Genomic DNA, 27,323 nt, shown 5'->3' on the forward strand with positions numbered 1-27,323 from the left:
ATGCCATGGAACCTCTTTTCCTGGAACATGTATTAACTAGTCCATCAAATCAGTGCTCCCGGTAAGATGTTTCAGAAAAACACTGATTTATACCAACCCCCCTGATTTTCCAAATAAAGAACCAGAGCCAGAGAAGACTGGCTTAACTGAGGAGTCACTGCTCTTCCAAACTGACGTGTGAGTGACCATGCGGAAGTAGAGAGGGTTTTCACTCTTCACGAAACAGCCGACACCGCATCTTCAGGCTTTTAGTTCAGTGCTCATTCTACAATGCTACGCGCCCAAACCTGAAGGTCTGAAGCAGTATGACAACAAACTCCCACAGCTAACAAGTCCTCTATAAGAAGCCACAGAGAAATGAGGACTCATACACGAAACAAAGAAACGCACAGATTTAGGAAACCAATGTGCCCACACATTGAGGGTCCAAAATCATAAAGAAAGACAGAGAAGTTCAATATGATACCAGGAGAAAATAGAGAATTTCACACATGAGCTCTGGACAGGGGTAGGTAAAAGTAGGGAACACTATTTCCTAAAACTAGCTCTGTGCCACCTGGCAATGGGAGTTTGCTGTACACTTTCTGTCCTCAGAAGAGTGAGGAACGAAGACATGAAAGAAACACTGCCTGCGTGGATATGTGAACCCACGTTCAAAATGGCAGACAAGTAAAATACAGTGATCACCTTTCCAATCAAGCATTAAGGAAAAATCTACCCCTGAATAAGCAAGCAGAAACGGAAACAAACAAGAACAATAAACACAACCCTGAGAGCAAAGGAAAACAACATGTGTGCTTCATATACACAATTAAATATGAACAAGAAAGTCCTCTATGAGAAGGGAGGTTGGGATTGAGAAACAAAATCAAATCATCTGTTGCTGCTGGGGTCACCCCTACTCCACCCACATCTCTCCACCAAATGCTCCAGCCCCAATGAGCTTGTATCTCCCCATTATCTGGCCTTTTCTTGGATCTGGGCTTGAGTGCAAGCTCATCCCCCATGCTCTCACCTCTCACCTGCAAACTCCTACAGACTCTTCAAGAGCCAACCCAAATACCCCCACTCCTGGGTCATCTTTTCCAGCTGCGAGGGTTGCACCATGGGTGAGCCACACCATGGTTTCCCTTCCCATAGGCCTGTTTTTATGTTTCTCAAAGCCTGGCCACATCTGCATCTGCTTACATGCCTGCCTGCCACGTGGTCCTGATCTCCCCCGGGGCATGAGCTCTGTCCCTGTGGCTGCTAACGCATCAGCCCCAGCAGCAGCCCCAGCAGGGCTGTGGTCTTGTCATTACACCGACAAGGACCCATGCTCAGAGCCCCAGGACAGCACGTGCCTCCCAGATTAGCACCTCCCTAAATCTCAACAGGGAAACTACGCCCAAGGTACAAACCAGGGGCCCACCTCAACAAGGAGAGAAGTGAGGCTTAAAGAGATTAAGCGTCTTGTCCAAGGTCACTCAGTCAAAGTAGAGGAGCCAGGACTCAGCCTGGGCAGTTGGCCTCCCGAGCTGAGCCCTTAGTCATGATCTGTATCTTATTATATCACAATATCACAGCCCCCCAAACACTCTCAGTTAACCAATGAAATGCAAGCTGAATTTCAAGGAATACAATCGAATCCCTAAACAAGAATACTAATACTTCACTATTCTAATAAAACAAATACGATAAAGCATTAAGAAAATGAACTATAAAACAAGCTAAATTAAGAAAAACTAGAAAGAAAATGGAAGTCGAAAATGCATTGATAAAAAAATCAAATCTCTCTCTATAAAAGCCCATATGATAATCTAAAGCCCAATCATAAAATTAAGAAAACACAAATTTATAAAAATACCACAAATAATAAAAATACCACATGTCTGGAAATAGTCATCATATGTTTAAAAATAAGTGGAAACAAGAAAAAGTAAAACATAAAACTAAGATGAATATAACTGTAAGTAGATGTCTTAAATTAAGATTCTTGAAGAAATAAGATAAATTATTAAAGAATTTCAAAAGGGTACTTAACAATGACTAACCAAAAAATACATTCAAATGTTTAATTACCTTAAGTGACTTGCTTCTCCAAAATGTAGAAAAAAATTCCATTAATCAACTCATTTTATTAAAAAGATCAGGTTTATTTCTAAAGCCCAAGAATAAGCTCTCCTGAATATTTATATTTATACTAATATTTAAATGTGTTATTTGCTAGTAAGTTACATATATGGTTTTTTGCACGTATATAATATTACATTTAGAATGTATATATATATATATATATATATATATATGTAACTTATCAGCAAATAAAAGCTAAAAAAGAACTGGGTTGAGAGAGAAGGCCTGAATTCTAGTTCCTCCTTAATCCAAAATAACTAAGTACACATGCACATACTTATTTTATCGGAACCCACGTTTACTATATATATGACAGGACAGATGCAGGTAAAAAAAATTATAAAGTAATGAGAGAAAGAGTGACATGACTAAATGAAGAGATATTCTCAGAAATGAATAAGAAATATTATAAATATCAATTAAGATTTCCCTATAGTATACAGAACCCGACAAACTGAAAGCTGAGTATATGTGAGAAACAAGTGGATAAAAATACTAAATAATATATATTTTAAAAGGCAACAGTGATGTATTTATTATATTTAAAACATAAAATCACAACTGTCAAAACCATGTAATATTCGTTTTAAAACATCTATAAAAGGTATAAAATAAAGATATTTCAAAAACAGATTGCATCTATCTTAAGGATTTAGTTCAATAACAGGAAGAGAAATACCCTTAAATTAATGTTACTATTCTTGAATCCAACAGGTATCAGAATTAAACCATACCCATCTCCACACGCAAAGAGGTATGAGAATATAAGACTTCTTAAAACATCATTTTACAATCTGAACAAAATAGTCTATGTGTCCCAGTTTGAGAAGATAAATTTTATTTCTGAAAAAATGAAATCTACAGTACTTTCTATCACAGGGAAATACTGGGAAATCATAGGGAAACAACTGTTAAATATCCCAACAATGGGAAATATCAAATTAGTAACACAATGGAAATCTAAATAGTTTCCATACCAGTTATTTACAAAAACTATGTTAAAACATGCAAACATCAGATCTGTAAGCAAAAGTGCCTGAAGTCTCATATGTGTATATTAAAGATCACAAAACAACTTGAAACAAAACAGCTTAGAATTTAATTATTGCTGGGTTATTTTTATGAAGTTGCTTAACATCTTACAATAAAGTATTATGTATGTGTTTTAAAAAGAGAGGCCCCGCCTTGTCACCTGTAGCATGCAGAAGGACATGCCGTGACAACCCGGTTACTCACACGTGATTCAGCACTAATGTCACTGAGTAGCGGAATCGGTTTAGAGTATTACTGCCAAGGACACCTAACAATAGATCATGCATTTAACCCCTACCCTTAGGACCAGGGTTAACGTAGGCAAGGGAAAACTCATCCTCTTAGGCACATTTAGTGAGCTTAGGGATATAAATCAATGTTAACCTTCTACTTGCTTTTCAACCCAACAACTTGTAAAGATAGAGTTAAAAGAAGAGCAAATGTATTTAACCTATTAGCAATTTGGGTTATCATCTCATTTCAGTGAACAGGGTCATTAAACCACACGGTATGGATTTATCACAATGGAAAGTGAAGACAAATATATCCTCCACCTCTCCTACACCATATTAAGCCAATCTCTTATTTTGTGTCCTTCTGAGAATAAATGGTAACCCTATTTTTCCTGGTGCCTGAAGTAATAAAGAGAACCACATAGGTCGGAAGAGAAAACTACAATTAACAAAACTTCAGGGAATTGTTTCTCTTCCTGCATTGCCTTTTTCCTGATCCTATAAATAACAACATTACCTCATGCTGGCAAATCATGCTGTTCAGATACAAGAGGCAGGCTTGCTCGTCAACAGATGCAGAGAAACGCTGCCACCCAACAGCTCTGATTAGTCAATATGCCCCCGAGATGGGTGCATGGGCACAGGCCTCCCTGGGTTTGGCATTTCTGTGCTGGCCCCTACTCTCCATGACCCCCGCAGGCCTCCTGCCTCTTGTCTCTGTCTGATAAACTAATCACCAAGGGGATCAACCTTCACCTTTCTGTCCCTGCCACAATCATGAACTAAGGAGCTAAAAAGCAACACAGACCTCCTGCTTACTGTGGGGAGCACCAATGAAAAATGTAATTTCATCAGTAAAAGTCCAGAGAGAAAGGACTACAGCCTGAAATGATGAGTGGGAGGAAGATCCAGAGCCAGAACACACGCACACTGGGGTCAAAGCGTAAGGGCCTTTCACACAGAACTGTGCAGGTAATAGAAACTAAGGAGATGGCTGGGACTTCCCGGGTGGCGCAGCGGTTAAGAATCCGCCGGCCAATGCAGGGGACAGGGTTCAAGCCCTGGTCCGGGAAGATCCCACATGCTGCGGAGCAACTAAGCCCGTGCACCACAACTACTGAGCCTGCGAGCCACAACTACTGAACGCCCGCACGCCTAGAGCCCGTGCTCCGCAACAAGAGAAGCCACTGCAATGAGAAGCCCGCGCACCAAAACAAAGAGTAGCCCCCGCTCACCGCAACTAAAGCCCATGCCCAGCAATGAAGACCCAACGCAGCCAAAAATAAAAATAAATTTATTTTTTAAAAACTCACCTCAAAAAAAAAAAAAAAAGAAAGTAAGGAGATGGAACACCAGGGTGACAAAGTAAAGGTCAACCATCAAAGCCATGCCTGCAGACATTATTCATGGGGAAAAGAAACCACATCCTATCACACACCCTGCTCAGAAGCAAGGACCGGGGGGAGAAGTACAAACCAGAGCAGACTGTGCAGTGAGAAAGTAGCATTTATCAGAGAGAACCAACAAGGCAGCTTTGAATACGAGAAAGATGGTATGAAAAGGCCACACACACACACATGCACACACACACACACACACACACCCACGGTGAAGTTCACTAGGACTCCCTCAGTGTGGCCCCAAGGCCTTGTGCACACTCCCACTTGGTCCTCGTGAAGTAGGGCTTGTCTCCGCTGTAACTGAGGGGCTGTTATAGCACAGGGTCCACCAGGCTGAGCTCACGGAGCACAGGGGCTCAGCCTTCTCACCTCGCCACTCCAGCAATGAGCACAGACCTCATCGATATCCAGGTTCTTTTTACTTCCTGTAAATTTATTTAATTCCTTTCTTTAGAGTCACACTTCTTTAGCCAGCCCATCAGAATTTCAATATCTGATTCGGTACCCTCCTTAGTAGGCCATCCTCTTACTCCAAATGTCAAGACATTCTTGCACCATCTTCGTCTGCATCGGTAGCGGAAACAGGTTTAGGTGCCACCAAGAAAAGGAGACAGTCCTTGATAACCAGCTTCCTCTCTTAAAGAGACGCCGCCACTCACACTGATCAATGGACTTCCGGCCAACAGACTCATCTGTTCATTTGACAAACACACACTGAGGGCCAGGTCTTGTGCCGGGCCCACTTCTGCTCCTGAGAAGCAAATGTGTGGTTTTTTGATGCCACCATGCAGGATATTCAGAAAGTATGGGTCCAAGCTAGGAAGACAGTCTCCAAATAAGAGTTCCCAAAGTGCATAAAGTAACTTCATTAGAATATGTCCATCAACTGTCATTGTTGATCAATTGTCATTCAAATATTTGAGCGTTTAGAGACAGATAAGTAGACTAATATTAAAAATTAGTTTTATAACTAGTCACACCATACAAAGTATGTATACGAAACTATGTATACACACAAAACCAAGCATATGTATCTGTATATTATATACTAAATAGACTGTTAAAGCGGGAGGAGAGGGGAGTTGTGCAAATCTGTGTTGTTTAGAGAAAAAAGAGGAGAGAATTAAAGTTTATTAAAATGTAGACTTGTCCCTAATACCTTTAAATAATCAAGAAAAATACTCATTAATCACTTGTATGTTAACAGACTACCACTACCACCACTACTGTAGGTTTAATGGGATGGAAATAAATATAAAATTCAAAATTATAATTATCAATTCATATTTTAAAATGGAGGTTGCTATATAACCCTTGGGTCAACTTCCTAACATCTGTGTGCATTATGGAAATTCAGGGAAAAGTAAACATGGGTACGGTACAGTAGCTGTAGCCCCTCTAGCTACACATACGCATCTTACCCATCACAAGCCTAGCTCTACTGACAACTCTCAACACCAAGACAAGTTCTTTCTCCTAAAAAAAGAGCAAATTTGGTAGCACTACTTCCCAGGCTTAAGCACTCAGTAAGAATAACAACAACCATCACACCAGTACCTGGATAGCGTTTATCACGTGCTAAAGTACGGTGTGAACCCATTTATTCCTCACAGCAACATGCTAAGTCACATGGGAAAAGTCAACAGAGACAGGACAGGTAAGGAGGGTAAGACAAGAGGGTGGAGAGGGCCAAAGGTGGGGGTACTTCAGACACGCAGTGGGGAGAAGCAAAGGTGATAAAGAAAGAAAACTCTTCCTGCAGTCTGGCCAAGACTCCCGAAGAGCAGAGAAGCTTGGCGTCCTGAGATGCACAAGGATCCCGTGTACCACCGAAGGCACAGAACTTCACTGCTATGTCAAGTCAGGCCACAACACCGGGGAATAATGAAGACACGGCCACAAGGGTTATGCAAGTGGCAGGAAAGGGGTGGACGTGTTAAAGACCACCCTCCCCTACGGATTCCAAACTGTCCCAAACAATGAAGGGCAAAGTATGTAAAAAGCTGTTGATGACACTGAAAGAGAAAGTGGGCACCTGCACATGATTCGAAAATAACAAGGAAAGTGAACACTAACCAGCCCGTGTTGAGCTAGTCACCCTGTATGAGGGCAAGTTTACATGAAAGCAGCTGTGCAAACAACTTCTTCAGTGACTCAGAATCTAAAAAGTTAAGTGTGTCATATGATGCACCTGTCAAAATTAGAGCCCCAGACCATGTTCCCTGGAGCCTGTCCATAAAAAGATCTCAAGGCGCCCTCTCTCTAACCTAAATGCTCACTGAAAAGAAAAAAGGTTTTCTGTAAACAAATTCGTCAACTAAGCCCTGTGTGTTTTCATAAACTGAGTTGGGAGCTTAGAGGCCTTACAAAAAGCCTCTGAAGACCCATGTCACAGCCTCTCTGAGCAATTCTTCATCAGCAAATGAAGGATGCCACCATCTGATACCTTCCTACATGCTCACCTGGGAAGATTAATGAAATGCCACTGTCCAGGCACCGTAATATCTCAAGTTAGCCCTAAAATTCTGTTATCCTCGAAGACTTTGGGAAGAGCCAAACAGAAACAACTGTCACACTTCACCTGACCCTCAGGCCACAGCTCACCCGTCAAGAGCAGTAACAGGTCTTTCAGTGTTTTTTTCTTAAAACCAAGTATCAGTTGGGTAAGCAAGCTGCTCCATGACAAAGGAGTTCTAACAACCACCACCTGCACTCAGATTCCAACGATCTACCATGAAAGAGACTGCACGTCTGCTGAGAGCTATCATGGTCACTGTGTACCTCCCCAAACCATGCTTATAAAAATCCTCTGATGGCGCTGTGGCTTCCTCATTTCTAGAATCATCCCAACGACAATGAATGACCCCTCACTGTTAGCATTCACTCTGTCCCTAATAGGGATGACTTGTGGACAAACTAAAATCATGCCAAATTGAGTTTTTGGAGAACACATAAGTTATTAATTTTGCTAAAAGTTAAGCATTTTAAAAAAATATTTGTTTTTTTATTTATTTGGCTGCACCGGGTCTTAGTTGTGGCCTGCAGGATCTTTAGTTGCAGCATGCGGACTTCTTAGTTGTGGCATGCATGCGGGATCTAGTTCCTAGACCAGGGATCGAATCTGGGCCCCCTGCATTGGGAGCGCGGAGGCTTAGCCACTGGACCATTAGGGAAGTCCCAGCATTTTTGTTTTAAAATAAAAAATTAATGAAAATGGGAAGCATAATGAAATATAAATCCTGACTTTTACATTTCTATTTAACGGTTTCAAAACCCAATTTAGAGCATTCATTGATCAAGGGAGTGAGGGGAGAGACGTCTAGTACATGCCTGAAGCTCTGGCCTCATTGCTGTGTTGTACACAACTGTAAACGTCAGGCTCTCACCCCCACTAGGCAAACCTCCTTTGAACACTAAACCTAGTATCTTCGAGTTCAGAGTTATTCAGAATGTCAATTGCTTAAAGGAAAGGCATTACACATCTAAGAAAGCATTTACCCTGCACCCAACTTTCATTTCAGAAAAGGTCACTCAAGTGAGAAGGCGGAGCCAATTAAAATGTTCCTTTTACGGGGTTACTTCCTCCTGCACAAACCCAAGGGAGTAGAGAAACCTGAATAGCTTGAACACGCTGCCCTACGTGCAGGACCGTAACCCTGAGCTTGAAAGAAAAACACACTAACAGCAGACTGGATTGCACAGCAGACTGATCTACGTTTCTAAGAGAGCAAGAGAAAAAAAGAGCAATGTCACTGAAGGTACGTGAGCCTGAATGCAAAGAAAAGCAATCTCAAAGTAATAAGAAAAATGACTTGGACATGGGTTTAAATCAGTCAGATCCTGGAGAGCTTTCTGTGCTGTGTTTCAGTTGTAAATTATTAGTACAATCTTTAAAATACAATTTCCATAAATAAAGGTAAGGCGTCCTCGGATTTAAGAAGGCACTTCACGAAGGAAAGAAATTATTGGGGAAGTAATATACTCTCCACTGCCAACAAAAAATTAGTGAACGCGTCACCTCCTGTGCTCATGAAAGCATTCCTAGGCAAAAATCTTCCAAAGCGCTTGTGGGTTTCCTCGACGGGTGTGCTGAGAATGCCTGGTTAACTGAGGGCAGAGGCTATTAAACCTCACACTGCTGCACCACTAGCTACTGGTGAGCCTGTGGGTGGCAGACCTCAGAACAGTCACCTCCTTTCATATGCATGATTAATTTCTTACAAAATTTTCGTTTTTCTTCAGATCCTCATGCCCTCAAGTAAGCAGACAAAAAAAAAGAAATGCAAAGAGAAGCAGAACCCCCTCAAAGGCCAGGGCGTACTGCTTCTCTGAAATGAGACAGCCTGGCCTCACTTGCTGGGTGACCTCGGAGGTCACGTGAAGCCCGCTAAGATCCCTGTTTATCTTTCCTGTAAGATGCAAGGGGATGATTTTCTATCTCTGTCGCAGGCTTGTTCTGAGGATCAAATGGGATGGTGTGTGTGAAACCTCTGGCACAGGACCTAGACACATGCATGAAAAAGTAATACCGGCTACTACTATTTCAAAGCCTTTGCTGTCCTTGACATTTCGGGCAATAACTTGTGTATAAATCAACTGTCAGCCAGGATGAACATTTGGAAACAGATTATTAGTAATTCCAGAGATGGAAAAACAACGTATCTCATGTTCTTTAACTAAGACACTCCCAAGGGCTCCTGTGCCTTCAGCTCAGGGTGCAGCATCTCGTCTCATCAGCGCCAAGGAACCCCGGCCCTGCTTCGCCCACAGCTGCAGAACAGAAGGTAACTGACTAACACCCCGGGTTCCTGGAAGAGGCTCCCACAGCAATGATGCAACGCAAGGCACAAAAACAAGACGTTACTCGGCCCTATGACATTCGGGCTCCTTGTGATACTACCCCCCCACCCAAGTAAGAATTATAGATTCGATCAACAGAAGGCTTTATTTTTAAAAAGATGGGGAATGCACAGTACCTCTAATCGTTGTATGCGTCCCTTGAAAAACATAAAGAGGGAAGAATTTGGATAAGCAGCTTCTTTTTTGAGAAGAATTTCCTTCGCTTCATCCAGGCCTGCTTTGTTATCACTGCCATCCAGGGCAAAAAACGGGCGGACTACAGTATGATACCAGAGCAGCGCTAATCTAAAGGAAGAGGGAGAGAAACCGTGAGTGACGATGACTTTTCTTACAGTGTTGCCACTCTTTAAAAAAAATTAAGTGTGTGCTCTTCCAATACACACCCCTTCCAAAAAGCTCACTAGGCAGTCTCTGAAGAAGTAAAATCAGCATCGCCCCCCATCTTAGTTTTATCAGTATTTGGAAAGCCACAACTTTAGAGCACAACATATAAATCAGCATACTCCCATCGGGTAAGAGAATAAGGTCACAGAAGCAAGTAGCTCTTCTGAGGCTTCTAGATGGATTGCTGACGGTATCATTTATGTAAATCTCTGAATTCTACACCTTACTCGTCAACGTGTAAATTAGAAACAGTAATTGGTTACCATGAATTTACTATCCCCTTAAAATTACTCTTTGCATTACTTTTTACAAAAGGAAAATGTTTTCGCATTTCGTGTTCACAAAAGTTAGAGGGTAAGCCTCAGACTGAATTTAAGTATAGGAACCACAGGCAAAATTGTACAAAATTGGGTTAAAATAAGTGAAAGGACCGGATGAAGGGCCCTTTCTCTAGCCACTGAGGCTGTTCAATTTGAAAACCAAACAAATAAGTAAGTTACTTAAAATTCTCCCACTTCAAACGTGTCCCTTTCAAAAAAAAAAGCCACATTAAACTAAGTAACAAAATAGATTCCCTGGGATCGGCTTTAACCAACCGACAAAAATGTTTAACCAACACAATATTTTTATGTAAATGTATGCTTCCAGCATGTGCATAAATTTGGTCCTCTTCTGGAGATCAGACTAATTTACATTATTATTAATTGAATTCATTCCTTTCTCAGAAAATATTATTAAAAAATACAAATTATCCTAAGTTACAAATCTGTTAAGTCAAATTAATAAAGGACCATTGTGTAATATAATGAGTTTGTGGAGGCATGAATATTTTTGCAATAAAAAATTAATGACCTTTTTAATAGCTACCAGCTGATCAAGAGTTAACATCCAAATTCCTCAATACTGACATAAGCAGAAATACAGCACACTAAGGTTCTCTGTGATACCAAAATCTTTGGAAAAATTCTGATAAGTGGTGTAATATCAAAGGACATCCAGTATTTGATAAAATTATTCTAACTGCAAATGGTAGTAGATATTTACCAGACTGAAAAAAAATCACATCATTTTTAACTGATGAGGAAATGGGTGAATCCTTGCTCTGGATGGTTATAATGGCTTCTTCACACTTTTTGGTTTAAATAATTATCATTTAAGTTTAGTCTGAACAACAATAACTCAATTTAGTTGAACACCACAAACTCTCCAAGCCACATATAAGAGACCAATGGACCAACCAGAATCATCAAGGAAAATTACCCAACATGAGGATATAAGAATAGAAATTTCAGAATCACAGAAGAGTCATGAAATGTATATCCCCTTAAGTCCAAAAAGCAGGATTATCAATCTCAGTGACTGGTCAGGGTCACAAAAACTTTATAAATCATGATCACTCTGCATGTTTAAAATACAGGACTCAACCAAAAAAAAAAATTAAAAATTTAAAAAGAAAAGAAAGAAAATGGTCAAGACGGACTTTCCACAAAAATAAATAAGTGAATAAAAAAAATAAAATACAGGACTCATGAGACTTAAGAACAGTGCTCTGGTCTCTAAAGTCAACTTATAAACACCACCAAAAACACGGTCCTTGGCATTGCACTAAAAAACAGAAAGGCACGGCAGCATGTCAACCAACCAAGCATTTTACCTGAAGTTTCCTATAAAGGTTTTGATTGTCGTTCACTTACTTTCAACACTATATTATCTACCAAAGCATTGCAATATAGCTACTCACGTAGCTAAAGGGGCCTTCATGTCCTTACTTTCGCTTGCATACATCAGTGAAGAAAGCCCCTGTAGGCGGTCTCCAGGAAAACCCAGCAGGTTGATGATTTTGAGCAGGTTTGGGGGCACCATGGATATGCAAAGGTGAAAAAGGCCATATCCAAAGCTCACAGCACCTTTCAGTCTGTTTAGAGACTCCTCAGACACCCCTTCAGCCACAATGTGATTATCATTTGCAGCGTCAGAAGTCAAGGGCTCTTCCGTTAGCTTCTTCTGATACAGCTCCTGGAGGGCATTGATGTCCAAATAACATTTATTGTAAATCTTCCAGGCTTTCCTAAGGATCCACCCACCTTTTATATATGCTATAAAGAGAAGGGGAGAAAAGCAGGAAAAAATAAGTATTCAAAATAATTTTCCTACATTAATAATAAAGATATTGAAGAATGACCTGAAAAAACAAAATTTTAAAAAAACAATAAAAATTATTACCCATCATGAAACCTTCTGTTCTTCATATGGCTTAAATTCCTTACTTGTTGTCTGTTTCCCTTTACTAGCCTGGATGACCACTTGGCAAGAACCATGTATTATTTTGTTCATTGTATCGAGCCCCTCACGCTGAGGTGAGGGCATAGCATCTAATATCTGCTAAATGAATGAATGCAAGCATCATTTGAATCGGACGTTTTTCCCACGTATTCTGTGAAACCCTCTACCACATCCCTGAACTACCTGAACTATGGTGCTTTCCGGATAAAACTCTTAAATTTGCATACCTTGTGTTTCATCCCTCCTCAAGAGCAACTCCTAAATCTAAATTTGCTGCTAAATTTATACCCAAGCACCAAGCATGGCGACTTGCCAAAAATAAAACAAGCAAAACAAAACGATTAATATTTATCGGGTGAACAAATGTCCAGTTTATTAACAAAAATGTCATTAGCGTTAAATACAAAAATGCAAAGAATCCCCAATGCACCTCTATTCAATGCCTATTAGTGGCTTAACCGCACCTAGCGAGGCTGGGGGGCTTTATTTGGTGTGTATGACAATGGAGCTCCCCCACTGCCCAGCCTAGAGAGCTCCAGGGAAGGAGGGTGGCAAAGCAGAAGCTATTCACACAGATTTTCACAGGGTGAAAATCTGTTGTTTTTAAAGCCACTTCCCTTTATTTCTGTTAGGCCAATTTTCTTAACATAGCCACCTTGAGAATGTGTGTCACAAAGGCAAAGGGAGAGATAAACCTGGGATTTACCCTGCTCCACACCCCACTGGCCCCTCTCAGGTCTGAGTCCTCACCCTCTCCTGCGAACATCTTTCCCTTCTGATGAGGAAGGGAAGGGGGGGCGTCGATAGACCTGTGCTTGTCTGAGTGCATCACCACCACATATCTGGGGAAAAGGTCCTCCACAGGGAGTTTTCTGTAAAATAGTTCTCTAGTAACTATAGAGGAGAGCTTGTCCACTTGGCACCGTTACCAATAACGGTACTGATACTCTGACCTCAAAGCACAACAGAAGACAACAGGAACTGTGTACCAGGCTTCCAGGCCCTTTAGAACAGCAGGGAAAGAAGTGTTTTAATTTATTTTTCAATGACATAAAATATATAACATAAAATCTGATTTATAAAAGTCCAATCCCTGAATTGAAAGTGATCTAAGATTATATGGCACGTGCAGAAAAGAATTAACATAGCAGGCCTATTGCTCTCCTTTGAAAGGCCTGTTTACAATGTTGGCCCTTGGCTGGTATCTGGGAACTTGGATTTGCGAGGGGTCCCATCATTCCCAGAACCGGTAAGAGGAGCTCACTGTGCCTACAGTTCGTATGAACAATGTTTTATGTGGACACCTGCTTTCCTTCTGGAAGTTTGGGTATGCACCAGGCAGCGGGGTGCCTACATTGTCAGTCCCCAGTAAAAACTACAGATGCTGAGTCACTAACCAGCTTCCCCAGTTGGTTACATTTCACAGGTGTCGTTATAACTCACTGCCAGAAGGATCATGCGCATCCTATGTGGCTCTTCTGGGAGAGGACCCTGGGAAGCATGGGCCTGACTTTTCCTGGTCTTCGTCCCTGTGCCTCTTCCCTTTTCTAATTTTGCTTTGTATCCTTTCACTGCCAGATATCATAGCCATGAGTATGACTATCTTCTGAGTCCTCCTAATCACAGGTCTTGGGGACCCCTGATCCATTAACTCAAGCTACTATCTTAATTAAAGTATCAATTTTCTGGCAAAACGATGACCGTAGTCTCCTATGGGATCACAATTCAAAACACAACCATCCCACAAGTTCTGGGTGATGAATGTCCTGTAGTCTAAGTGCACTGCAAAGATTGCTACATGACAGGATGAAGAAGTAAAATAAACCAGTCTACAAAAGCTTTGCTGGTGGGGGGTGGGCGGTACTATGTGTATAATTTATTGTCATAAAAGTAAAACATATCTGAAACAATTTATTTTTATTCAGTTCAATTTAACAAAAATATTTACTGTGCTAATATTACTTTTAGGCACTGTTCTAGGAGAATCAAAGAGAAATAAGACATAGATCCTGCCTTTAAGAGGCTCAGTGACTTTTCCCTCCTAAATGGAAGTATTGTGGGGAAAAAGAGAGGTTTGAGAAAAACCTAACCTTGACACTTCTTTGTATGCTAGCAAGTGTTTAGGTGAATCCAACACACCCACAGACAAGAAAGGTGACTCTCACTTATGATCCAAAAAGCCAAAGATTGAATAGAAAAACAGAAAAAGACCAAGAAAAAGGAAACTAAAGTATATAGTCCTGAGAACACAAAAGCAATTGAATCTAACTGAAAAGAAATAATAATTGGCTACAGATAAAAAATGAAATAAAAAGAGGAAAGTAAAATTGCAAAACCCTAAAAATGTCAATGAGCTACTAAGTTCCTATCACGTGCCTAGGACTGTGCTTGGCGCCTGAGGGACACAAATGAACTATAAGACATACATCTCAGCCCTCCAAATGCCCAATAAAATTAGAAAATAAAAGTGAAAAAAATGTGTGTAACATAAGACTATATATGCATATGTTTATTTATATGGTCCACTGGGTCATACATAGAAAAACGAAAACAATGTTGAGATTATGAGTGAATTGCCCTTTTATTTCCTTTTTGACAGTCAATTGTTTTCTATGTAATAAGCACATACATAAATTTAAAAGTGCAAAAGAAGTATTGCAGGATTTCAGTAGAAAACTTTACTCCCTCCTGTCCCTAAGCCTAACTGGAAAATTAGAGGGAAAAACTTAACTCCATTTTATCCTGTATTTTCCAGGCTACTGTCACTTTACTGAGGACGCACTTAGGGAAATGCAGCATTCCAGGGGAGAACAACAGGAATGTAAGTATGAAGGGACAGATGGAAAGCTGTTCAGAGGCAGAGTGAATCAGGGGACAAGCTGGGCCAAGGATGGGTGCAGGGATGATGCACCCAGTGGTATCCAGCTAAGGGAAGGACGCCTGCTCAGGAGAAGCAGGGGCTCCCTAAAATTGGAGTTAAAGGGACTAGTGTTAGGGAAACAAGCTGTAGTAATCCAGATCTCAGGTGAAGAGTTACAGAAAAGAATGGCAGCAATGGAAGCAAACATAAAAATCCATTAATGCCGACGATTTCGAACTCAATTAACAAAAGGAAAAGAAAACCAACATGGTAAAAACCCATTTTTACAGAATAAAAATGAAATTAATTCAACATCTTTAATTTCTTGCCTAAGATAAGAGCTTAGATGTTAACATTTATTTTAAAAGCACATGTTCAAGTCTACAGTAACAAGCTTTAAAGCCCTGAACTTGAGCCAGGTAAATAGAACTCAAAGTTTTGACTAATCGAAGATTAGAAACTGAGATGTGTACAAAGTTAGGACCTAGAGAGAAACAGATTTTGTTTTTACCACTTTTTAAGTTCAACTCTGCACTGAAACAGGTCCCAGGACTCGCCCGACTCCATGTCCAAATGCGGTGACCGAAACATCTGAGCTCAGCCAGACTGCGATGGGAGGAGCAGAGGCTGCGTGAGGACCGGGTGGAGAAGCTGCGCTCCGGGCCCACAGCACCGCGGCCCCAGTGGGAGGGACACTTGGTCAGCTGATGCCCAGCAACGCGGCCAGGAGCAGCCTCTGCCCAACAAGCAGAGAAAACAGTTGAACGCTGGGTCCCCCAATCTGCACAGGCTCTCATAGGCTCCTCTGAAACGTCAGACATAAAACATTCAACCACCGTGACTGTGTCCCCAGAGGACTGCACAGAGAGCAGAAAACCACAGACCGTCCGCCCTCCCCTCTCAGGGGCAGCCTCAACCAGCCAGAGATGCAGGAGAGATGGGAAACCCTGTCCCCATAACGGGGGTGGGAGTCCTCCCCTAGAAAGGGCAAGAGTTGTCTGGAAAATGAAAATATCAAGTTCCACTAAATGGATCCTGGAATAAATTTTGTAAAATTTTTTTTTTTTTTTTTTTTTTTAGCAGGGATTGTGTCTGGTGAGAGGCCCTACCATAGCATTCTGTCTGTTTGCCTGTCCTGGATGAGGCTGGTTAGTCCTATAATGGAAGGGAAGTTCAGCCTTGGCTTCCTTGTGACCCACATAACAGACTTCAGAAGAAAAAAAAAAGATGATTTGGTTTTCACTAGTCAGCCCATCTCCTCATTATTACTTTTATCCCCAGTCAACAGACTTCTGATAGACTCACTTCTCCAGTCCCAACTATTCTTGGGGCTTCCTAGGGCTCAGTATCATGCATCTCATTCCTGAACATCACCCTTCCTCCATCCGTCTCTTTAATTCACATTTATGTACACACCATGTGTTAGGCAAAGGCAGCATATCAGGTGCCAGGGACACAGAGAAGACAACGGACTTCCATTCTCTATAACCCTGCTCAGGTTCAGGATTAGGGATCCTTGACCTTCCCAACAGAGTTGAGGAATTGCTCATTCCTTGTGCAACCTCTCCGACTAACTTACATGTCTAGTGGTGAAAGTATCACTCTGAATGAGAACTTATTTAGTCCCCTTTCTCCCCCACTAAACTCTCAGTAGCCTCAGGGCAAGAGCTACATCTCATTCATCTCTAGACCATTAGCATCTATCACCTTCCAGAATCTGACACATAGTAAATGCTCAATAAATGTGGAGAAAAATAAAAAGATAGCAGGTAGACACAGTCCCTGCCCTCAAGAAGTTTCCCATCTGTTACTGTGGGCAGACATGTAAATACAGATGTGTACAGTTGTGTGACAACTGCTCTAACTGGCTATGCACAGGGTCCAAGCAGAGTAACAGAGGCCGTATGATGAAGTCAGTGAGGAAGGAGAACATGAAGGGAGTAGACCCAGGCTGCACCTGGGGAGGCACAAGAGAAAGACAAAAGGGGTTCCAAACCGAGAGGACAGCGCACACCAAGGCCCGAGGCGGCAGGGCCTCAGAGACCTGCAGTCAGCCCTGCTGAGCTAGAGGCGGTGGCGGCGAGGTAGGGGGCAGGTTCTTCCATGCCACCCAAGGAAGGAATCTGCACTATTCCTTGTAGGCGATGTTGCAGAACAGCTAAGTGTCTGAAGCACAGGTGTAGCAAGGTTTAGAAAGAGCGCTCCAGGGGCATCGTAGAGAATGTGGCCTCGGGTTTCTGGGCCATTGGGAGGTTGGTGGTTCATGTGATCAAATGAAGGTGAAGGGAAAACTGTGAGTGCTAAGAATTCAGATATGAAATAAGAAGCCCACAGCTCAGGTCCTGGTTCTGTCATCCCTGTGTAAACCTGTTCAACCTCAAACAAATCATCCAGCGTCAATGGCCTCACCTGTGAAACAAGGAAAACCCAATCTCATTTGAGGAAAACGTACTGAGCGTATGTTATCGTCAAGAATAGTAAGACATGGGGCTGATCTTCAAGCCCAAAGGAAATACAGGAAACACAAACAAGGTGCCAAAAGCCATCAAGTCGGTTTAAAAATAAATACTTTTTGTTACTAAAGTAATTCACATGTGCTCACTGCAAACAACAACAACAACAACAAAGGCCTTTGGATAATAGAGTAAATTAAAAAGTAGTACAGGAGGGACTTCTCTGGTGGTCCAGTGGTAAAGAACCTGCCTTCCAATGCAGGGGACATGGGTTCGATCCCTGGTCCGGGAACTAAGATCCCACATGCCGTGGGGCAACTAAGACCTCATGCCCCAACTACTGAGCTCACGCACCTCAACAAGAGCCCGTGCACCACAACTACTGGGCCCACCCACCCTGGAGCCTGCACACCACAACTAGAGAAGAGAAGAGGAACAAAAAACCCGCAGGCCACAACTAGAGAGAAGCCCACGCATCACAACGAAGAGCCCAAGCGTCACAGTGAAAGATCCCGCATGCCTCAACCAAAAAGATCCCGCGTGCCGCAACTAAGACCCAACGCAGCCAAAAATAAATAAAATAAATAAGTAATAAATAAATCTTTTAAAAAAATAGTATAGGAAAATAGAGAGAGAGGATGGGGTAATTCCCTATAAAGAAATTCAAATGAGACAAAATACAGGAGCTTTTTCGAAAGTCAGAGGACTAACAAATTCACACAGACTCACTCTTACCTGGAGCTCAGGTGAGTGTGTACCCACCCACACCCACTTCTGGGCCACCTAATCAAGGGGTGGGGGAGGACCACCTACAACAAACATCTCCAAGGAGGGGTTGTTCCAAAACAATTATCCAACAAAGTTAAGAAACGGATCCCAACAAAGAGTAAATTTTTCATAGTTTTATAACCTAGAGGGTTTCTGAAAGGCAAATGAAGCACATTTTTAGTTATGTCTGTTTGTTTGAGACAAATACTGAGCTGTTCATAAAGCAAATGACCATTACATGTGTTTATTAGAACCTGAGGCTTTCATGTCTGTCAATTTCCTTTCACTATCAATATTACATTCAATAAATTATACGGCATCAGGAAGAACCAAGAGTGCTGTTAAAAATCTATGATATGTAAAGCAACTATACTCCAATAAAAATTACTTAAGTAGGGCTTCCCTGGTGGCTCAGTAGTTGAGAGTCCGCCTGCCGATGCAGGGGACACGGGTTCGTGCCCTGGTCCGGGAGCATCCCGCATGCCGCGGAGCAGCTGGGCCCGTGAACCATGGCCGCTGAGCCTGCGCGTCCAGAGCCTGTGCTCCACAACGGGAGAGGCCACACAGTGAGAGGCCCGCGTACCGCAAAAAAAAAAATTACTAAAGTAAACAAAACACAAAAAAATGTATGATAAACAGGATTAAATAGCTGATTAATATCAACTTTTTAGGAGAACAGGAAAAGGTCACGAAGGTAATTTGTGAAGGGAATAGAGTTTATGGGTAAAATATAAAATTAAGTTCAGCTTCACTAAAACAACAACAAAAAGCAAAGCAAAGAACATGGGAATGTCCAAGAGAAATTGGTTAAATAATTATGGCACATTCACATGATAAATTAATGCTTTTAAAATTATATTTTGAAACTGTGAGCTATAGGAAAAATATGTGAATTATAACCTAAAAGGGAAAAGTAGGATACAAAACACCACAGATTCAATTTTTTAAAGAAAGAGAAAGATAAAAACAGAACATTTGCAATCAAGAGTGATTTTCTCCAGGTAGTGAGATTAGAAATGACCTGCTTTTTCATTATTTTATATTTTCCAAATTTTTAAAGCAATATTTAGTAATTTTACAATCAGAGTAATTTTAAAAATAAACAGTACTAACTAATGATTCTGAATTTCATGAGGGCAGGGACCATGGCCTGGATTTGCTCATGGAACACAGTGCTTAGCATTGTATGTGCTCTATCATTATTTATTGAATGGACCCATGAATGAACATGTGAAGGACAGATTAATATAAAGTGTCCCCGATATCCTTTACCCTGATTCCCCAAACATTTTACTACATTTGATTTATCCTTTTCTCTCCACAGATATTTTCTTAATGGCTAAAATTAGGTCCTTAGAAAAGTCCTTGAGCCTCAGGAAAAAGTAGTCCAAGATCACAGAAAACACCAGAGCTCCTGTCTTGACCAAAGAGGTCCAGCTCTTCTCGCTACTCTTTTACATATACGTTGAGTGTGGCACTCCAAATGGGGGATTTTACATCACTGTGTTACAGAAAATTCACATGAGCTTTGAGCCCTCAACCATATAAGTAAGATAGTCATTGGGAGAGTCCTGAGATGAGACTTAAAGAGAAAAAAAAATTGGATCAAAAGGAAAAGACACAGCACAACCATAAAACACATTTTAAAAGAAGATAATTACAAAAAAAAAAAAAAAGAGAGAAGATAATTACTAGGAAGCCCACATTTTGGAGGTCACAATAAAAGTTAATTCTACTTCTGACTTGAGCCAAAGAGAAGAAACAAAGAAACCTCAAGTATGAGATGGAGACAGAGAGAGACAAGAAAGAAAAAAAAGAGACAGGAAAATTGGCTGCCGGTAATCCAGAAAGAAAAGTGAATGTTACGACTTAGCAGAAACATACCCTTTTTCATCTCAGGTTTGGAAGAAAATGCTTTTCTCAGTGTGAATTTTAGTCAATTTCCTTTTTGAATTTTCACTCTTTCAAGTAAATCCTATCTACCAAAGAGGCAGGTTTCTGCCATCAGCATCAGAGACATAAAACCACATAAAAGGAAGAATTAGCGTCAAAGTGAATCTTACAGCGAGCTCTGAGAGCCTCAATTCCAGTCTATGCCACTCAAGATATTAAAGCTACAAAATCCTGGAAAACATCTGTCTTGGGCAAACTAAGTAAGAAATCAGTTTATATTCCTCATTAAGGGTTGTGAAAATGTAAGTCATTCAAGTACCTTAGCAAGTCTTTAGTACGCACTCAGGCCTTCAATAACAATTTTCTGAGTAACTTAAACTGGTTATATTTCACTTTAAAGGGTTATTATCACAACTTGATTCCCACAAGAAAAAAAAACCCATCAATCTATCAATCTAAGGCACTGGTAATATCTCTAAGTATGACAGACTATCTGGATACAAGAGGACGAAACAGATTTTGGAACTAAAACTTCTCTACTAAACACACATTAAGCACTTGTGGTTTCAATTTCTCAAGTAATAAATCAGGATCACGCCCCAAAGAGATGCCACATGTTTTCAAAGACTGAAATACGAGGTGTTCTCAATAAATAAATAAATTAATAAAAGGTATTACCAATTGTGTCCACTGGATAGCAAGAGCCATTAAAAACAATGCTTCAGCATACCTGACAATTCTTGCTTTACAAACGAGAGCACAGCCAAGTAAACTTGACAGTCAGCTATGATTATCTGCCTCTGAAGCCGGTCAACCATAGAGGGGGTGGATTTTCGGACATCAACCTGTTTGGCGGGAAGAAAGTACACACCAATAAATCACACCCAAGAACAATATTCCTTCCAAACTATTACTTTATTGTGCAACACAATTTCACGCAGGGAGTGTGAAACAGCAGTTGCTGAAATCCAAGACCAAATTTACACTCTGAGCCTGGTAGTTCTATCCTCCCCCATTAAGTCCAGCTTTATTTTGTTAACAATACATTGATGAAGAGGCTTGTAACTCAAAGACAAATACTCTAAATTACAGACACTGAGTTCATGGGAAACATGAAAGCCCACACACACAACTTCAGAGTTTTACCTTTTTGAAAACAACGTAAGTTCTTACTTATCCAAAATAAAAAATCACTGAAGGTACAAAACGTTGCCCCAGGTAGACAACCCGAAAAGCCACTTTGCAGCCATCTGCCTTCAGGAAGGACCTATAGTATTAGGGTTCATTCCTTTGGTGCACACAACCGAGATGTGAGGGTTGGAAACTGATTGGAAACTGATTACATGTTAGTTAAGGAGAAAACACCCTGGAATTAAAAATTATCTTTGAATGAGTCACAAATTGAACTTGAAATTTAAGTCATAATCTCTAAAGTTGACTACCTCTATAAAATATGAAAAAGTAAAACCCCAAAACCCTACTTTTTAATAAGATTTTGGTTTTCATCGTAAAGAATGTTAAACGAAGAAAATTCGCTCTGAAATGTAACAGTGCATTCTTAAACTCGAACAAAATAGGTTAGTTTTCATATGCTTTCACAGTGATATAAGAAATGACAGGATTTTTCCAAATATGACAAAAGTATACATAGTATACATGACAAAATGGCTGGCTTCTCTTTTTTCTAGATTAGCAGAATTCACCATGGTCACTGTTGTTCCTGATCTAGTTCCAGCACCCACTACCCTGTTTGCTTAAGCAAATGTCAATCTATTGATGCTTCTGTTTTCTCTGCTTGTAAGAACATCTACTCTGCAAGGCTGTTGGAAGGGCTAATGAGATACTGTATGTGAAAATGCTTTTTAAATTGCAAGGACCCATTACAAATGTTGATTATTAACGTATGTGCTGGGCCTGGTACTAGATACTGAGCACAGACATGTAAATTAGCTTACAGTCTAATGAGGGAACGCTGACACCCATGTAATGCAGTAAATGCTCTGAAGGATGAAGTACAAGGAACTATGGGAACCTGTAGGAGACACACTAATAGGCTTGGGGGCTCAGACAAGAGTCTCTGGAGAAAATGACATCTAGGAAGAACTAAAGAATGGATATGAACCAGGTCAAGAGGCAGACGAGTGTTCCAGGCAGAGGAGAAGTCAGTGACAAGTCAGCTACATTAAGGAGTTTGGATTTTAGTGCAATGGCAGTGGTAGGGGGCGGGGACACTGAAAATGAAATCAGCGATGTATAATTCACATCTTAGTGACTGTATTTTGGAGAAGAATTAAAGAACAGTGAGACTGGAGGCAGAAACGCCAGTGAGGGTTTGTCTTAGGCAAGTGGAGATAGTGGCTGGCCCAGTGCACTGGCAGGGAAAGTAGATGAATTCAGGACGTATTTAACAAAGAGTCAACGGGACTTGGTCACTGACTGATGTACAGTTTGGAGAAACGAGAAATCAAGGAGAACTGTGGCTCATCTGGAGTGTCAGGAGACAGTACTCTGGGCCCATCAGTGGCTTCCTCATGGCTGACACCATAAGCAAGAGCAGAGGTGAAGCCACCTGGAGTGACATAAAGGAGCAAAAATGACAGGTGGCTTTTCCTGACTGTAACCGACAGACTGGTTTGTCAACTAAACAAGTGACACATGTGACTCCCCTGGGTGCTCCAGAAACATCAGAGGTAGGAGGATGCCTCTCAAAGTCTAGAACTTTTGCACTGAAAGGTGAAGAAAAATCAGGAAAAGTGGATTATGATATCATTGTGACTTTATTTATAACCAAAGGCTGGGAAGCCCTGGGCTTTAAAAGGAGGTAACAGCTAAATTCCTGAATTATGCCAATGCAACGTATCTGAAATACATATATGAAAACCTACAAAAGCCCTTGCAGCATGGTGCACCGTGGAAGAAGATAATTTTAAGATACCAAAAGAATATGCACTGAAAAGCTCTAATGATTAAAGGGGGTTCTATTGCTTTAAGAAACACGCTTTACATAATCAAAAGCTGTAAGAAACATTTAGTGCTTTAGCCATGTTCTAAACACCAAAAACCAAGTAAATAAACAATGTTCTAAGCAAGCAGCACATAGTTCATAACTTAAAGACATAGTACTTACATTCTTCTTAATTTTATTCTTGATTGTTTCAATTACTCCAACCTCTTCACTTTCACACAGCTTTTCTGTGGTTTTTAAGTCATCACATGCCAACTGCATTTTTTCTTCCTCAAATGTCATCATGGCATTCTTCCAAGAAAGAAATAAGGAAAGAATGAATCAGTAAGTGTCTGAAAATTTAGGCCAATTTATTACAACACAACTCCAAACTCGGGGGGAAAAACCATCTAAATGATTTATTGACAGTAAAAGAATCAGAATGTTACAGCATACCCTATGCATTAAAAAAAAACAAACTATAATCTCAATATGAAATAAGAACATACCTCTATTACACCAGCATGAAAAAATGTATGGTAACAAATGTCCTTGCAATTACTGTTCTACATTTTTTTTGTTATTAAACACAGTAACAAAAAAATTATACGATTTCTGACTGGTCCACTTAATTCAGTTTTTAGAACACAGCCTCACTGAAAGCACTTTCTACCCACACATGGATCCCTGGGTTCATCAAGGACAGCACAAAACGCTAATGAAACATCAGCTAGTAGGTACTACTCTGAAAATTATCAATTATCAATCTTTTCAGGGACAGCAACTCCAATGGGCTCACTTTTAAGGAACTCATTTTTTATTGTTCCCAGTGAAAAATTCCACTGACAGCTTGTTTCCAAGCACCTGATCCTGGTAGATTTTTTCAGGTTACATTTGACTGGTAGAAACGATCCCTTGCTTTGTGACCACCAAAAGGGGTGGGATAGGGAGGGTGGGAGGGAGGCACAAGAGGGAGGGGATATGGGGATATAGGTATAGGTATAGCTGATTCACTTCGTTATACAGCAGAAACTAACACACCATTATAAAGCAATTATACTCCAATAAAGATGTTTTAAAAAAAAATCATCCTTTCTTTGCTGAAAACCTGCTACTTTCTCCCAGAAGAACTGAGGTTTCTGAGATGAACAGGCTACAAAGGCAGAGACAGGACAACACCAGGTTCTTGGAAGGACCTAATTAAAGGCATCCAATTTTCTACATTGCCCAATTTATTTTAAAACCTAACTGCAACCTATTCTCTCAATTCCTAAATATTAATATTCAAAAATGCAAAAGTAACTGATAAACTTTAAATCTGCTAATTTAACCTGTCTTCTGATCCACATTTATTCAATAATTTTAAAGCAAACCTTTATTATCCAAAGTCTGACTTTTTCTTTTCAACTCTAATGCATTTTTAATTTTTGGAAAGGTCTTTCAATTATATTTTTATTTTAAAAAGGATTTTGGGGCTTCCCTGGTGGCGCAGTGGTTGAGAGTCCGCCTGCCGATGCAGGGGACACAGGTTCGTGCCCCGGTCCGGGAGGATCCCACATGCCGCGGAGCGGCTGGGCCTGTGAGCCATGGCCGCTGGGCTTGTGCGTCCGGAGCCTGTGCTCCACAACGGGAGAGGCCACAACAGTGAGAGGCCCGCGCACACCAAAAAAAAAAAAAAAAAAAAAAAAAAAGATTTTGGTTGGAAAAAATATAATGCTCTAGAAGATATAGGCATTTAATCTTTAAAATTAGGGAAGGGTATCTCATAAGTGTTGGTTAATAGGCAAAAATTTTATTCCAGTTTTAAACTCTAAAAGGTCTTCTACAATAGTGTATCTCTACAGCAGGTAACCACTAAAAGACATACATTATGTATTTGTTTCCCTCCCACCAAAACCTCTTCCCACATAAACTTACCAAAAAACTGACAAAGCTGGCTCCAAAACTCATTAATGGGCTACGATTTCTGTTAAGAAAACAAAATAATTTTTATTGTGAAATTTTATTTTAAAAGCATTTGACATATCAGGATCACTATATATTCCCAATAATTGGACAGAAGTTGTTAAGGTCTTCAAGCCAAATTAAATTACCCTAAGAAAAAGTAAAAGAGGCAAGAAGTTCACAGGTCTGTCCACCAGGATAGAATCTCCCCCCACACCTGATTCTTCAAAGCAAAGAGAACAAGGAAGTCACATTATAATTGACATTGCTTTAGTAAACCTGTCCAACATCTGAAAACACGTGGCTAAAGGAAGATGATTAATATTTTTTTTTAATTTTTATTTATTTTTTTTTGTGCACGCCACATGTGGGATCTTAGTTCCCCGACCAGGGATTGAACCCACAGCCCGGGCAGTGGAAGTGCAGAGTCTTAACCACTGGACCGCCAGGGAAGTCCAATATTCATTTTTTGTTTAATTTTTACAAATTTTAAAAATTGAAGTATAGTTGATTTACAATGTTTCAGGTGTACAGCAAAGTGATTCACTTCTATGTATATTCTTTTTCAGATTGTTTTCCAGTATAGGTTATTACAAGATATTGAATATAGTTCCCTGTGCTATACAAGTCCTTGTTATCTATTTTATATGTAGTAGTATGTATCTGTTAATCCCAAATTCCTGATTTATCCCCCCCCTTCCCCATTTGGTAGCCATAAATTTGTTTTCTATGTCTGTGAGTCTATTTCTCTTTTGCAAATAAGTTCATTTGTACCGTTTTTTAGATTCCACATACAAGTGACATCATGATATTAATATTCATTTTTTAATGCAAAACATGTTCAAAACTTTCCACACATAAATTAAGTATTATTTTCAGAGTAGATCAAAGAGTTTTACCACTAAGTCAGACCTGGCAAACTCACTTATCCCATCCAAAGAACTTTAAGAATACCTCCCTGGAGTCAGTCATCACCCTGCTGTAATATACAATCATTATCCAATTTTATATGTAAACCAAAAATATGAAGCCAAGTCAAAGTAATACTAATTCAAAGAATATAAAAATATAAACATTCTGCTTCAAATTCACAACCAGTACAAAAATCCAAGTCTCTGTAGATGGCACTAAAAGGGAAAGCAAGTTGTAACTGCCTTCTTAAAAATAATTGTACTGCTTTTGTTATTATGTAAATAATATATGGTCATTATTTTAAAAAAGCCAAGAACAATGTATTTAGTCAATCCCCTACCGGAAATTTAGTTTAAGTCCCAGTACAAAAATCCAAGTCTCTGTAGATGGCACTAAAAGGGAAAGCAAGTTGTAACTGCCTTCTTAAAAATAATTGTACTGCTTTTGTTATTATGTAAATAATATATGGTCATTATTTTAAAAAAGCCAAGAACAATGTATTTAGTCAATCCCCTACCGGAAATTTAGTTTAAGTCCAAGGTGACCATGTGTGTATTTGGTGGAGGTGTGTATGGGAAGAAGGGAGTGTACATTTAGATGGATATATGCATACGTACGTACACACATATACCGCACGCTCAGATGAACATCTTTGTACATGTAATTTGCAAGGAGTCCAAATGTATTTTTGGGATAAACTGCTAGAGGTAGCACTGCAGGGTCAAGTGGAATGCACATCCGTTTTCCTCTTGGATGGTGGGGGTTATGTTGGGGGCAGGGGCAGGGATCAGGAACTCAAATGATTTGGAATGTTAACCCTCTGCTACAATTTTTTTCCATCTGCTTGGGACCTACTCAAACTCTACAGTGAAGAAGAGCTTGTTTACCCCCACTGCATATTAAACCTCCAAGAATTAGGAAGGTATCGTGACGGGTGAAGAATCCCACACCAGCACTCACACCCGTGAACCAGCTCCAACAGCACCTCCGCAAGCACGCGGCCCAGGCTCCATCCTCCCAACTCTGCACCTGATCAGACGTCAGTTCTCCACTCCAGGGCTCTCCCCAGACGTGCCATTACAGGCTTCTACCCGCTACATTATAACCTGGGCTGTGTATGAAGGTCCCCTCTAGAATGCTCTTTTCTGCCTCTTCTCCCTCACCATTATTCCTTACACACAGCAGGCATCCAACAAACATGAATCAGTGAAGGAATGAAAGAGCTCCGCCTTTCAGGAACGT

At 40.5% G+C, this 27,323-nt stretch overlaps 1 protein-coding gene across 2 annotated transcripts in view; it reads right to left on the reverse strand.

The window, feature by feature from the left end:
- Positions 1 to 27,323, reverse strand: part of TTC39C (tetratricopeptide repeat domain 39C) — a 98,633-nt gene that overhangs the window by 26,799 nt on the left and 44,511 nt on the right. For both annotated transcript variants that reach the window (XM_032603384.1, XM_032603385.1), the window contains exons 2-6: positions 25,143 to 25,191; positions 23,409 to 23,537; positions 21,012 to 21,126; positions 11,766 to 12,120; positions 9,757 to 9,925 (exon numbers count right to left, since the gene is read on the reverse strand). In XM_032603384.1, coding sequence (XP_032459275.1) covers positions 9,757 to 9,925; positions 11,766 to 12,120; positions 21,012 to 21,126; positions 23,409 to 23,537; positions 25,143 to 25,191 — 817 coding nt within the window. The remainder of the gene's footprint in view (positions 1 to 9,756; positions 9,926 to 11,765; positions 12,121 to 21,011; positions 21,127 to 23,408; positions 23,538 to 25,142; positions 25,192 to 27,323) is intronic.

The sequence above is a fragment of the Phocoena sinus genome, chromosome 14 (genome assembly GCF_008692025.1).
Source record: "Phocoena sinus isolate mPhoSin1 chromosome 14, mPhoSin1.pri, whole genome shotgun sequence".
In the NCBI taxonomy this organism is placed as follows: Eukaryota; Metazoa; Chordata; class Mammalia; order Artiodactyla; family Phocoenidae; genus Phocoena; species Phocoena sinus.